This window comes from Vulpes vulpes, chromosome 7 (genome assembly GCF_048418805.1).
Source record: "Vulpes vulpes isolate BD-2025 chromosome 7, VulVul3, whole genome shotgun sequence".
NCBI lineage: Eukaryota > Metazoa > Chordata > Mammalia > Carnivora > Canidae > Vulpes > Vulpes vulpes.
In genome coordinates, this window is record NC_132786.1 from 10,995,369 (window position 1) to 11,010,925 (window position 15,557).

Consider the following 15,557-nt stretch of genomic DNA (forward strand, 5'->3'; position numbering starts at 1 on the left):
GACCCGGACCCCACCCCGGAGTGACTGTAAACAGAAAGGACCAATTGCCATGCACCACACCTCGTGCAAAGCCTCATGCCCTTGCGTTCAGGTCACACTCAGGGGGGCCTTACTCCTCAACTTACCAGGATGATGGGAAATATTTCAATCTGACACATATAATAAGCATGAGGCATAAGTAGGTAGCCATTTAGGACACATCTCTCATCGTCAGACTCTTAATTGTGAAACGAATAAATTAAATTTCTTCTATCAGGTAACATTTTTTTTTATCATGTACATTTTCTACCTACTAAGAAAGAAGGCAATGTGCCAATATTTTGTGGTTTAAGTATCTACAGGAATAGCCATACACTGTGACGATGGCTAGAGTGCCTCACAGATCCTACTTTCATGCAGTGCACACGCCTCCCAGGCACAACTGTACAATCTACATTTGAGAAAATATAGCATTTGAATAACAAGAGATCACTGCGATAAACCGGGCCCATAGGGCTTATTATAAACATCTTCTAAATATAAATTGCTCTTCGAATTCTATCCTGTAGGAGGAATAGAGTTTTTCATGCAAACCAAAGAACGTCATAAAGCCGGCTGACAGACATAAAACCCTTATCATAGGAACTTAGGTTTTAGTGATCTCTAAATTATTACCCAGAAATACAGTCTGGATCCTAATAACTAACTCACTCCAGAAACATTCACCGCGAGCCTCATGTGGTTTCCGACACCCTCTGATGCAGGCGCTGATGACACAGCGATGGGCAAAACACATCAGGCGTCTGCCCCCATCCACAGGGTTTGGTCTTCCTCGGGGGGTGGAGGAGACAATGACTGAATAAATCTGTAACATGTCACAAGGTGGTGAGCACCACAAAGAACGGGCATGCAGGGCAGGGGACCCGGGGCGGGGTGGCTCTCATGTAAGTCGTGCGCTCAGCGATTTCCAACTCGATTATACTGTATGAGACTCTTTGACCACCATCTACTATTCAAGCACATGTAACAGAACAAAGGTCCCGTGGAGTGAGGACAGGTGACCCAGCTTGGAAAGGGCAAGCATGGAAACAGACACCAGGTCTTCTAAATTGCCCTCAGAGATCTTTTCCTGCTAATGCAGTAGAGAGGGGCAGCATTCCTGTTCTGCAGACTAGGAGTAGGAGAGACAAAAAAAGAGGTCATTAGCCTTAGGGACAACTGCTGATGGCTGTCTAACGATCACAGTTTAGTAAGTGGGAGATATATATATATATAAAAGGTAAGAGTACAGTTGTTCCTTGAACAACATGTGTTTGCATTGCATGGGTCCACTTCTTTATACAGTACAGCACCATACATGTCTTTACTCCCATGATTTTCTTTTTTTAAAGATTTAGTTAGTTATTTAAGAGAGAATGAGAAAGAGTGTGTACACGAGTTGGAGGGGCAGAGGGAGAGAATTCCAAGTAGACTCACTGCTGAGCATGAATCCCGATGCAGGGCTTGATCCAGAGACCATGAGATCATGACCTGAGCCAAAACCAAGAGTCAGGCACTTAACTGACGGCATCGCCCAGGCACCCAATGACTGCACCACCCAGGCGCCCCTCTTCCTTATGATTTTAATAACATTCTCTTTTCCCCAGCTCACTTCATTGTAAGATACATATTAGTCTACTGTTTATATCATCGGTAAGGTTCCAATCAACAGTGGCCTACTACTAACAGTCAAGTTTTGGCAGAATCAAAAATCATATGTGGATTTTCAGCTGTGCTGGGGGATGCTGTCGAGACCCCTAATACCCACGTTGTGGGGAGGTCAGCTATATTCTAATGAATTTGTAGTTCTTCACGGAACTACACTTTCCAAATTTGTCGCTTCAACAGAAACCTGAAGCAGAGAATACAATGTTCACTGAAACCACTGTTTCAGTAACTAAATTTGAGCTACTGTTGATGAAATTGAGTACTGTATATTTCCTGTTACGAGAGTATCTCGTGCGCACGCATGCACACACACCATCCCTACAGAGCCTTGTGTGGGCTCTTTGTTTTCCACTCGATGCCAGAGAAACTTCCCTGTTTTATCCACAAAGTTCACATTTCCAAAGCCAACCAACAGCACTGCAAACATGGAGTAGTGGTAACAGGAGCGAGGGATGTCTCGGTCCAGTTAGACCAGAGGAGTGGCAAACATTGTTGCCGCCAAAACCAACGGAAAACCCATTTACAAATATGATGGTCACAAACGACACTTCCCTACAAAACAAAAGTGGCACATCCTGTTGTCTTGTCCAAACTCTCTGTGGCCGCGACCAATCGAGAGCTTCCAGCTTTCCTGCACTTACTTGCTTCCCTTACGTTTGTCACCTCAGATACATGACTTTACTTTTCTGCAGCTCAGGTTTTGATTTTTTTGTAACTTCTTCTCAAACTTTCTAAGGTTTTGTTGTATTGATTTCTTCAAAGAATATCAACACTTTCTAGCTAAGGATCTCCTACAAATGACTGTGTTGTCTTGACTTCAAATAATTAATAAACTTCCTTTGTACTTAAGAGTCATTAGGCACACACACACACACAAAAAGAGTCATTACGCACCATGACAACCCACTGGTTAGTTCTCAACATTTTGCAATTCAGATCACTAGTCAGCTTTCTGCCTGGTCTTCAGACTTGCTTCAATACAACAGGTAAGTATAAAAACAACTTTCATCAGTGGAAAATCCCAAAGGAGTTCAGTATTGTTGCACTCTAATGGATACATGGAAGCAAATGTGTATTTCTAGAACCAATGAATTTATGACTATAAAAGATACAGCACCTGTAAATTGAAGAGCTTATTCCTCAAAAATATAGCTGATAAAAAAAAGTCAGTGCATACATCCAAAAAAGCCTTAAATAATAAGGGAGGAAAATAAGTAAAACATGTTAAAAAGATGGCCAAATGAGAGAGGCATCTTGCCTCTCAGGATGGTTTCCTTATCTTTTATTGCATTTTATAAATGTCATAAAATAATGATGATTTTTTTATTCGAGTTCAGTTTGCCAACATATAGCATAACACCCAGCGCTCATCCCATCAAGTGCCCCCCTCAATGCTCATCACCCAGTCACCCCACACCCCCACCCCACCTCCTTTTCTTCCACCCCTTGTTCATTTTCCAGAGTGAGGAGTCTCTCACGTTCTGTCTCCCTTTCTGATATTTCCCACTCATTTGTTCTCCTTTCCCCTTTCTTCCTTTTCACTATTTTTATATGCCCCAAATGAATGAGACATTACAATGTTTGTCCTTCTCCGATTGACTTACTTCACTCAGTGTAATACATCCAGAACCAAATGATGACTATTTTAAAGGAGAAAAAACCACTTTTTTTTTTAAATTAAGACGTATCACACTGGGAGAACCCTTTCAATGACTGGGAAAAATATATGGTCACACAATACAGTTTGCGGACAGCAGACATATACAATGCATGTTGTCAACTTTCTCCATCATTAACCACATGACAAAGCTCTTTTAAAAGTACAAGGGGAGGCTACAGAAGGAGTTGCTTCCACCTGTATTCCTGTTTGCAGTTTCTTCCTCATGTTTGTCAAGACAGAAAGAAGCATTTTTTTTCTTTTCTTTCTTTTAAGTCTTTAGTTTAAAAAAAAAGGGGGGGGACAAACCTATAGGATTTTCAACTTTTGGTGACAGTCATGGAAATCTGGAGACTCATGAGTTCTAAGACTAGGGTTTCTGAACTGAAATTAAGAATTCAAGGATTACAGTTAAAGTCTCAGAGCGAAAGACATGAGGCCGAGTATTTTTCAACGAAAGCCCAAAGAGAAAAACAGAGGCTGACGACAGAGAAGAGCTGTGACATAAACCACAGATGATGTCGGAATTGTGATTTCTGTTAAATCTTGCCATGTGTGCATGGATGTACATACAGATACACACACATAGATCTCCGACCGTTCTTGTTCCTCAACGGTTATGCTCAAGGTTTGGTGGGGGGACCATCATTCTTTGTCTTGGCATATTTTGCTTACTTTTTGCTATGAAAGGACATAGAAAATTAAGTATAAAGATAATTTACAGATTTCAACTGTAAAAGAAAATATCAGGTTTTTAGTCCATAAAATCCAGACACCTACTGATAAAGCATCCTACGAGGATCATCACTAGAAAAGTCCAATGGGACACACAGAAAAACTTCACGTTAACTACTTCCAAAGACAAAATTATTTTTATACTTTCTAGAGGTATTCTATATTTAATGTTGACGCCTGATGGAAAGGTCTGAAGTACTACAAATGCTCAGACATTGTAGAAAAGGATGTAGTACTGCCACGTCTACCATCAGTTCTATCTAAATAAGTGCTATTTTATGGTGTTAGTTATTACTGTATATAAAACTACTGAAGACCAAGATTCTTTGGACATATTCTTACAGTTTCCCCAAATGTGTAAGATGGAAACAGGACTTTTTTGAGCATTCATTTTTTTCCCTCCTGATTCACTAGCACCTCTCAAAAATAAGCTCTACGGAATCATGAAGTCCATTCGATAATTTCCTACTAAACACCCTAAACTACATATAAGACCGCCATGTTGATATAGATCTACTCAGATTGTCAAGGAATTATTTAACTTAGATTATGAGCAGCTACATTTACCAGTGCTTCCAGTCTGGGACCTCATTTCTAAGTGTGTGAGTTGGTTCTCCTGTTTCCATAATAACCAATTTAACAATCAGCCTGGCAGTCAACTGCTTTAGAGTTAGTTTCATTAATGTTAGCTCTCTTCTCATTAAAACATGAATCGACTGATACTGTGGGACTACTTATTTTTCTAATATACTCATAAAAGGGCTCTGAATTCAAGGTAACAAACCTTCTGGAAGAATTAGCTCAGGCTCTTTTGTTTAAACTCAATCTTTTCCTTGTAGAACCTCAATGTATATTTTAGAATTTTCTTCCAATACTTTAGGACTCACTTAATCTTCTAGTCCTAATACGACGATTTCCTTTTGTTGCTGCAGGGACCTAGAAATGCAACAAAGTTATGAGCTAGAAGTTTTTCAGTTTTTGAATGTCAGTAAAAACCAAAAAAAAAAAAAAGAAAAGAAAAGAAACAATTAAGAAATTCCAGGAATTAAATTGGAATACAAAGTGGTCTTCATTTCACAGGACTCCCTCTATCGTTAATCCTCATGAGAATGAACACAGAAAGGAAGCTACTCCCTTACTGTATAATGAAAATCGTGATTTTTGGAATGCTTTTTCCAAATCAAAAAGCTCTCGAAACTAGTTCTTTCTCTCTCCTCTTTCCTGGTTTTGAGTAAAAGACCCTTCTTAGTACATGATCTGGTACCTAACGAGCACTGTTGGTTGGCTGCACACACACGTACAACAACATGAACCCAACAAGTAGAACCAAACGTCACTCTCCTTTCACGGCGTTTGTCATTTCTAATGGCTGAGTAATATTCCATTGTATCATAGACCACAGCTTCTTTTGTTGTTGTTGTTGCTGTTGTTGTTTTCTCAACTTTATAGAGGTGGTTGGGGAGTCAGGGAAGGAAGAGGTGTGGACTTGAAGGTTTTTGATTTTTTATTGCAAAATAATTTATTTTGTGTTTGATACCAGATGAGACAATAAGGGTGATGGTGCTCATGCCCATCCGCCGGCTCCAGGTGAAGTGGTCTAGGCTTTGGGCTCACTCTGCTACCTGAGAAGGTCTTTCTCAGCTTCAGCTCTACACGATGCTTGTGACTCAGCGCCTTGCGGGTTTGGGCATTATGTAAACTTTCACAGACTTGCTGAAGCGGATGGTGCCCTCGATGCTGGTTTCCACCTGGGGTGACACTTTGCCACCTTCAATAGAGGGGGATTTTGGAATGCGGGAATTGGAGTTGTGGGCCAGTAGCAGCCTCACTTCCACCTGGAAGAGGTGGAGAGGTACACCTGAGTGATAAGCCGGTGGCGCCCTGGGCCAGGATTCCGCAAGTCTGCTGGCTTAGGATGAATCCTCTGAGCCTGGCCATCTGGATAGAAGACCTGGACCTTCACAGCACTCTCAGGGTCCTGCACATGTTCCAGGGTCACATCGACATCCAGGGCCACAACCAATCCAGATGTAAATCGCAAAGGGTTGTCTGACTCGCCTGCTGGGTCAATGATGGTGGCTGAAGTGTGTGGATCTGCTCTGGGAGGGGAAGGTGCAAGAAGGTACTCTGCCTCAGCATGGTCTGTAGAGTTTTGACCACTTCCACAGGTTTGGATGTCATGAGTCGGGGCATAAGGTCAAGACGTTTGTCCACAAAGCTGTCCTGTAGGTGGGGGCAAATGAGCAATAAAACACCTCTGAAAAAAGTCCACTTCCTGTAAAACGTTTTCACACATCCCAAATAAGGGGTCAGCTCCTCGCCTCGAGTAGTCCGTGCTGTTACTATAAGTTGCAAGGCTTTGGCCTGCAGCCTCATGTGATGTATAATCACCACCTGTTTCTTCTCCACACCACTGTACATGAACTCCATTTTGTTTTTGTTTTGTTTTGTTTTTTTTTAACTCCATTTTGTAGGTCTCTTCCATGATCTGTTTTGCTGCTGTGGAGGCCAAGTCACTCTGCTTCAAATATAAAGGGGCAGCCACATTCCACAGCTTTCCTTGCAAGGCCTCCATGAGAAGAAGCTGATACCGAAGATAGGTAGCCGAGAAGTCAGCAACTCCTGCTAGTTCAGACTGAAGTTCTCCAAGTCTTTGCAGATCCCGGATGATGAACTCCAGAAGCTTCTGGGTTCCCTGAGGGTCCCGGCGCTCTGAAGACTGTACACCCTTTCAGGGCTCTGCTGCAGGAACTGATGGGACGGGTCCTCATGGGGCGCAATACTGGGAGAAACGGCCGATGACACTAGTTTTCTACCTGGTAACCTTAAGGCAGGAACAAGATGAGAAAGACTGTCTCGGAGGTAGGCTTAATGCCTGAAGGTATGATCTGAGAACAGTGCCGGCATTGTTGGACAGGTTGTAGCAGCATTAAAAATAAGAACCAAAACTGCAATGTAAGCTGGGTCATCCATGTCTGGTTCAGCTGTGTCAAAAAACGGATGGGTGCTCAGGAGCTCTGGCGCCAAGGGAAGCACCAGGGTTGGATGCAGACTTCCCAGAAACTTCAAGCACTTCCATATAGAGTCCCTATCAGTAGGGTACTTGGTTAAATTTTTCAGCAGCTCCGCCAGTGCAAGATGAATCCCTTCTTTAGTTGAAACGTTAGTACAGCATAAAAGTTCGTGAAGAGCCAGCCTCTCGAATATCTCTGGACGAATCCTCTAACACAGCCAGGACACTGTCAAGCTGATCCTCTCGGAGAGTGATATTATTACAAATTTTTCTCATGCTGTGTATGGACTGTAGACGTACTTCCTCAATTTCATATTAAACATGTCAAGCGGGAAATCAGGGCGGCACCTCTCCGCAAAAGAAGGTGAAGATTGGGCCAGCATGCAGAGAGCCTCCACGGCAGCAATGCAGACCTCATACATCTCATCTTCCAATCCATGAACAAAGGCTCCACAAGCTCCTGACTCAATCACGTTCACAGCTCCTGTATCTATTTCTTCTTTGGGAGCATCACCTCCCCACTTTCTGCCACTGGAAAACTCTCCTGACCTATAAAGTTCCTTGGCACGTTCATGTGCAGTGCGTTTTCTCCTGAGATCTGACATGAGCTTCTTGTCGAGTGTCTGCTCCAAGAAATGAGAACTGACTTGTTCCATTGAGCCCAATAGCTTTGCAGCCTGAACTCGAACCACCCAGGAGCCATCACTGACCATGGGACAAATTTTTCCAAATGCATCATCAACTAAGCAAATTTCTTCATTAGAAGAAGTAATGGGGATAATGCGTTCAGGATAGAGCTGACAACCCAGATAAGTTGGACTGCAGCACTGCGCACTTGTTCATAGTCATCAGACAACAATTTACAGGCCTGATTATAAATTGCTTGGTGTAATTTGTCCTCTTTCATGAAGCTGCAATACGGCATTTATAGCCGCTGTTCTGACACCTGGGTCTTGGTCACTGAAGTAATCCCCTATAATCTTCTGGACATCTCTGACAGCTAGGCCTTCTCCATCTTTTGTCACACTTGTCTCCAAAGAGCCAAGATTGCCAAGTCATTGCAGGCACTTATTTCTTACACCATGAGACGTATCTGTGAGGTGCTTGCAGGCTACATCAACTGATCCCATCTGGATAGCTTGATTCTCTGGGAGTTTGGTGCCAATTGCAAGCAAGGTGTCCAACAGTTGAGCAAGGACTTGATGAGACTTTTCATTCTGCAGGATGTTAATGGCATCATCCATAATGCAGACTGGTGAGAATCCTGCAGTCTTTGATAATAAACCCAACAATGATGCAATTTTCAGTCTTACAGATGGATCATTCTCCTTGTAATAATGTTCCAAGAGAATCCTGACTACTCCTTCCACACTTTCTGCTTCAACAGGCTTTCTGGCAAACTGGAGTAGATACTGCAAAGCATCCATTGGGGAGGGAGCTTTACACCGATCTATGTGGAGTGCTGCAGATTTACTTGGTTTTGTCAATCGCAGTTCCTTGGTTGCAATTTCCTCCTGTTGTTGCTGGACCACCTTAGTGAATTCCTCGTACACTCGTTTCTTTAGGGGAGCCCCCATGACTGCCCGCCACACCACAGCTTCTTGATCCATCATCTTTCGATGGACACCGAGGCTCCTTCCACAGTTTGCCTACTGTGGACATTGCTGCTGTAAACATTGGGTTGCAGCTGTCCCGGGCATTATGCTGAGTGAAAACAGTCAATCGGAGAAGGACTGACATTATGTGGTCTCATTCATTTGGGAAATATAAAAATTAGTGAAAGGGAATAAAGGCAAAAGAGAGAAAATGAGTGAAGCTATCAGTGAGGGTGACAAAACAGGAGACACCTAACTCTGGGAAACAAACAAGGGGTAGTGGAAGGGGAAGTGGGTGGGGGGGTGGGGTGACTGGGTGATGGGCAATGAGGGGAGCTCTTGGCGGGATGAGCACTGGGTGGTGCACTATATGTGGACAAATTGAACTCCAATAAAAAATTAAAAATTCAAAAAAAAAAAAAGAAAACGGGCCCTTTATGTAAAATAAGCAAACATTTAACTGATGTATTCATTAGGTCCAATAAATGGAATTGTATGACACTAAAAAAAAAAAAAAACACCAGGGAAATCCTCAGGGTTCTAAAGAATGTGATTGTTTTTCAAAAGATATCCGAATGATATAAACAGGAACACCACAAGTACAGAAGGAAAAGCTGCCGGAGGCACCGATATGAACAATTTCACTACTACGTTAAATGCCGTAGATCATTATGAGAAAGATTTAAATGCGTCAGTAAATAAGAATCTTTAAGTCTTGGACACAGTTATTTTTTTTAACATAAGGAAATATGCAATAATGTATTTCAAATGTGAAAAAGTACCTGTACCCACGGCCACCCTGGAGGAAGAGCACGCCAAGGGGCATGCTATCGGGATCCCCCACATGACGGAGCAGCCACCTGCCTCAGTGGAGCAACCGACTTCGGGCACTGAGCAACATCCTAAACGAAATCAAGAGCCCACCAGAGCTACTACAATGGGGCGAGCTGAAGCTTATGGGCCTGAGCAGTTGGAGTCGGGCATGGCAGTTGGTGCTGAGTGCTTGGCCTGAGCCGAGATGTCAGCTGCTGAGGCCAAGCCAATTTACACGGCAGTCACACCTCTGATTCACTGTCCCGACCTGGAGGAGCCACCTGCACACTTGGCCACCCTGCAAGAAGAGCTCCCCCAGGGTGCCCACGATCAATGTCCCTGGCATGCCATGCCAAACGAGTCACCTGCCTCAGTGCAGTAACCAGCTTCGGCCCCTGAGCAACATCATGAACCACGTCAGCAGCCCACCCCAGCTCTGAACCTGGGGGCTGGTGAAGCTTCTGGGCCTGAGGTGATCGAGCTGGGCGGGACTGTCAGTGCTGAGTGCTTGGCCAGAGCGCAGATGCCTGCTGCGGAGTGGAAGCCAATGCACGAAGTGGTCACACCTCTGATTCACTCTCCCGACAAGGAGGACCCACCTGCAATCTTGGCCACCCTCACGTTAGATCATATCCCGGCACATGCTATCAGGATCCGCCACATGCCAGAGCGGCCACCCGGCTCAGTGGGGCAACTAGCGTCCGCCCCTGTGCAATATCCTGAACCACCTCAACAACCAGCCCCAGCTCCTACCTCGGGGCCTGCTAAAGCTTCAGGGCCAGAGGTGATTGAGCTGGTCACGGCTCGAACCGAAATGCCAGCTGCTGAGACCAAACCAATGCACCTGGTGGTAACACCTCTGACTCACTGTTCCGACATGCAAGAGCTACTTGTACCCGCGGCCACCCGGGGGGAAGAGCACACCCAGGTGCATGCTATCGGTTTCCCGCACATGCCGGAGCAGCCACCTGCCTCAGTGGAGCGAACGACTTTGGCCACTGAGCTCCATCGTGAACCAAATCAAGAGCCTGCCACAGAGACTACAGTGAGGCCAGCTGAAGCTTCTGGAGATGGAATACTTCCAAACTCGTTCTACGAGGCCACCATCACCTGATGTCCAAAAGCAGACGAAGACCCCACCCCACCAAAAAGGAGAGTGATAGAACCATGTCCCAGATGAACACAGATGCAAACATTCTCAACAAGATACGAGCCAATACGATCCAACGGTGCATTGAGAAGTTACTCACGGTGACCAGATGGCATTTATCCCTGGGACGCAAGGCTGGTTCAACACTCGTCAAACACTCCGTGTGACTGATCAAATCTGCAAGAGAAAAAACGAGAACCAGGTGATCCTCTCAATAGATGCAGAGAAAGCTTTTGACAAAATACGACATCCATTCCTGATCCAAACGCTTCAGAGTATAGGGATAGAGGGAACGTTCCTCAGCATCTTCAAAGCCGTCTACAAAAAGCCCACAGCAAATTATCATTCCCAAGGGGGAAACGCTGGGAGCCTTTCCCCAAAGACCAGGCACGAGACGGGGATGTCCACTCTCACTGCTACTATTCTCAACATAGTACGAGACGTCACGGCCTCAGCAATCAGGCAACGAAGAGAAATAAAAGGCATTCAAACCCGCAAAGGAGAAGTCAAACTCTCCCTCTTTGCCGATGACATGATACCGTACCTAGAAAACCCAAGAGATTCCACCCCAAGATTGCTGGAACTCCTACAGCAAGTTCGGCAGTGTGGCGGGATACAAACTCAGGGCCCAGAAACCAGTGGCCTTTCTGTACGTGAACAATGAGACCGAGGAAAGGGACATCGAGGAAGGGGTCAATCCCATTTATACAACCACAGCACCCAAAGAAAAGCATGAGCTACCTAGAAAGAAACCTAACCTGAGGGGTAGGGGATCTCTACCCGAAACATTGCAGAACACGTCTGAAAGAATCTGAGGAAGACACAAAGAGATGGAAAAAGGTTCCATGCTCCTGGGTTTGAAGAATTAATATTGGAGAAAATGTCAACGTGATCCAGGGCAATTTACACAACTATTGCAAAATCTGTCAGAAATATCACGGACTCTCTTCAGAGAGCTGCAACAAATCATCTGAAGACTGGTGTGGAATCAGAAAAGACCCCGAACAGCCACAGGAATAGTATCCAAGAAACCCACTGCAGGGGGGGGGGCAGCACAATGCCCGATTTCAGGGTGTGCCACAAAGCTGTGACCATCAAGACGGTGTGGTACTGGCACAAAAACGGACACATGGATCAATGGAACAGAGGAGAGCATCCAGATGTGGACCCTCAACTCTACGGGCAACTAATATTCGGCCAGGCAGGAAAGACCATCCACGGGGGAATAAAAGACAGTCTCTTCGATAAAGGCTGCTGGGAACACTGGACAGCCACGTGCAGAGGAATGACACTGGACCATTCCTCTCATGCCAAACACAAGGATAAACTCAAAATGGAGGAAGGATCTAAATGTGAGACAAGATTCCATCAAAACCCTCGGGAGAACACAGGCAACAACACCCTTCTTGAACTGGGCCACAGCAACTTCTTGCAAACTACATCAGCCACGAAGGCCAGGGAAACAAGAGCGAAATGGAACGTCGGGACGCCATGAAGAGGAGCTGTTTCTGCACAGCCAAAGAAAAACTCAACAAAACTGAAAGACAACCTCCAGACTGGGAGAAGATGGGTGCAAACGACCCTTCGGATAAAGGGCCAGCATCCGAGATCTCGAAAGAACCTATTCAACTCCACAGCAGAGAAACCAACCATCCAATCCGGAAATGGGCAAAAGACACCAATGGAAACGGCACAGAGCAAGACACAGACGTGGCCGACAAGGCCACGAGAAAGTGCCCCCATCACTGCATTTGCATCAGGGAAATACAGATCAAAGCCACAACGAGATCCCACCTCACAGCGGTGAGAATGGGCAGCACTGGCCGGACAGGAAACACCAAACGTTGGACAGGATGCGCAGAAAGGGGAACGCTTCAAAATTCAACAGTGTCGGAGGGAGCTGTACTCACCTGATAGGGACCAAGGCGGGGGGCGGGCTCCCGGCCAGGCTGGGGCGCTCAGGAGGCACCTGAGAGCGGGGAGGGAGAGCCAGGGCCTTGGGGGGGCTCCCGGGGCCCAGCAGCCCAGGCCCTCAAGCCGCCGCCCCAAGGCCGTGCCCTGACGATGGACGGTGCCTGCACCCTAAGGCCTCTGAGCGCCCGCATGGGTTCCGCGGCACCTCCCTGAGCCCCGGGGGAGGGGCCCCGCACCCTCCCTGAGCCGCCCAGAGGAGGCCCCACCGCCACCCCCTCCGCCAACAGGTCCCGCCCCGCCTCCCCCGAGGCCCGCGGTCCCCGCGCGGTCCCTCCCAGGCACCCGCCGCGCCACACGCGAGGGCCAGATGCCTCTGGCACAGCCACCCCGGGGCCCCTCACACCTCCCGGGGCCCACGCCGACCTGCGCGCCGGGGCCGAGGCCTGCAGAGCCGCTGCCGGGAGCCCGCAGCGCCGGGAACCGCGGGCCTGGAGCGGCGGCGCAGCCACGCAACCTCCTGCCACGGGGACGGTCGGGGCGGGGCGGGTCAACGCATCGGGGTCCAGCTCCTCCCGCGGCCACGCCCTGAGGCCTTCGGGTCACGCTCGGGGTCAGGGGCCGGGCACGCTCTGGCCACGCCCCGGCCACGCCCCGGCCGCGCCCGCCCCCCCCGCCCCCCCCCCACAGAGGCCCGCCCTCCGGGGAGCCTAGAGGGGCCCCCTAGGTCTGTTGGCCATCTGCATATCTTTTTTTTATTTATTTATTCATGAGAGACACACAGAGAGAGGCAGTGACACAGGCAGAGGGAGAAGCAAGCTCCATGCGGGGAGCCCGAAGTGGGACTCGATCCGGAGTCTCCAGGATCATACCCTGGGCACTAAGCCGTGAGCTACCGGAGCTGCCCCATCTGTGTATCTTTCTTGGAAAAATGTCTATTCAGGTCCCATGCCCATTTTTTATTTGGATTATTTTGGGGGGGTTTTGGTATTGAGTTCTATAAGCTCTTTATACATTTAGAATATTATTTTTATATGATTTTTATTATTGTTTATATTATTTGTATATTTTATTATTTTTTATATTATAAATTATATATTATTTATATATTTAATTCAATATTTAAAGGAGAAGAAATGAGTGGGAAATATCAGAAACGGAGACAGAACATGACAGACTCCTAACTCTGGGAAACGAACTAGGGGTGGTGGAAGGGGAGGAGGGCAGGGGGTGGGGGTGACTGGGTGGCGGGCACTGAGGGGGGCACTTGACGGGATGAGCACTGGGTGTTATTCTGTATATTGGTAAATTGAACACCAATAAAAAATAAATTTATTATTTTAAAAAATAAAATAAAATAAAATATAATAGATTTGACACTGAAAAAATAAAAAAAAGAAATGTTGGGATCCCTGGGTGGCGCAGAGGTTTGGCGCCTGCCTTTGGCCCAGGGCACGATCCTGGAGACCCGGGATCGAATCCCACGTCGGGCTCCCGGTGCATGGAGCCTGCTTCTCCCTCTGCCTGTGTAGCTGCCTCTCTCTCTCTCTCTCTGTGACTATCATAAATAAATTAATTAATTAATTAAAAAAAAAAAAAGAAAACCAAAACCAGAGGCACCACAATACAAAGTTGCAATCATCAAGACAGAATGGGTACCAGCACAAAAATAGACACATAAGTCAATGGAACAAAATAGGGAACTCAGAAATGGACCCTCATCTCTGTGGTTAACTAATCTTCAACAAATGAGGAAAGAATATCCAATTGAATAAAGACAGTTTCTTCAAAAAATGGTGTTGGGAAATTGGACAGCCCCATGCAAACGAATGAAACTGGACTATTTCCTTACACCATACCCAAAATTAACTCAAAATGGATGAAAAACCCAATGATCAGACAGAAATGCATCAAAATCCTACAGAAGAACACAGGCAGGAACCTCTGACCTCAACTGCACGGACATCTTGCTAGACCATCTCCAAAGGCAAGAGAAACAAAAGCAAAAATGGAACTATTAAGACTTCATCATGATAATAAGCTTTTGCACAGCAAAGGAAATAATCAACAAAACTAAAAGGCAACCTACAGAATGGGAGAAGTTACTTGCAAATGACATGTCAGAGAAAGGGCTAATATCCAAAATCTATAAAGAACTTATCAAGCTCAAAACCTAAAAAAACAAACAAACAAAAAATCCAGTCAATAAATGGGCAGAAGACATGAACAGACATTTCTTTTTTTTTTTTTTTTTTTTTGGTTACAGGCTTTATTTATATGTAATAGAGCCTTGAGATTAAAAAAGTTTTTTACCAGGACAATTCTAAGCTCAAGATCAATCGTGTCCATCTGATCTGAGGCTGCAGCTGGAAGGACAAAGTTTACACAAAGAAAGCCAGCTAGGTCAGCTCCTTACCCTTGCTCTGTCGGGGCTCCTGCACAGAGGATGGGCACAGGGACTCCGAGGACATCTGCTCAGGCAGCTTCTCCATGGGCTGGGTCCAATCCCCGGTGCTGCTCCAAGGCCGTGACCTCTTCTAAAATTTCTTCAGAGTACTGCACGACCAACGGGTGTCTTCTTTGGAAGACATAAATAGCAGAGGTCTCTTACGAGAAGTGGTGGGCAGAGGCCTTGAGGGTGCCGGTTGCCTGATCTCACAGTTAAGGGGGCTCGCCTACCACAGCCTGACTTTCTACCCACTACAATGCCTACTGCAGCCAGAGTCTTCTTCTCCAACCCAAGCCAGGGATCCTCAATCCCGACAGCTTTGTAAACAGCAGTTTTTATAGCCTCAACCACACAAATGACTGTCCAACTGCACCCAGAGCATCCAGGAAAACAGCGTAAGATTTTCCTCTCTGCGCTTAACATTGAGCAAAATTCAAAATTGAAAATCCAGCAGAATAATAACTCCTATTTGTGCTTTTTAAGTCACTGGGGAATCATTGTGACACTGTTTGGATAGCTTTGGTTTGTTTACATTATACATGATCTCG

At 46.0% G+C, this 15,557-nt stretch overlaps 1 protein-coding gene and 1 pseudogene across 1 annotated transcript in view; both read right to left on the reverse strand.

Moving 5' to 3' along the window:
* Window positions 1–1,093: 1,093 nt before the first annotated feature.
* The window catches only part of LOC140599614 (uncharacterized), a 136,018-nt gene continuing 121,554 nt past the window's right edge, over window positions 1,094–15,557 (reverse strand). Inside the window, exons 12-14 of the mRNA XM_072762956.1 lie at window positions 10,750–10,826; window positions 1,456–1,509; window positions 1,094–1,150 (exon numbers count right to left, since the gene is read on the reverse strand). Coding sequence (XP_072619057.1) covers window positions 1,112–1,150; window positions 1,456–1,509; window positions 10,750–10,826 — 170 coding nt within the window. The 3' untranslated portion in view covers window positions 1,094–1,111. The remainder of the gene's footprint in view (window positions 1,151–1,455; window positions 1,510–10,749; window positions 10,827–15,557) is intronic.
* Window positions 5,744–8,768, reverse strand: LOC140599615 (integrator complex subunit 4-like; annotated as a pseudogene).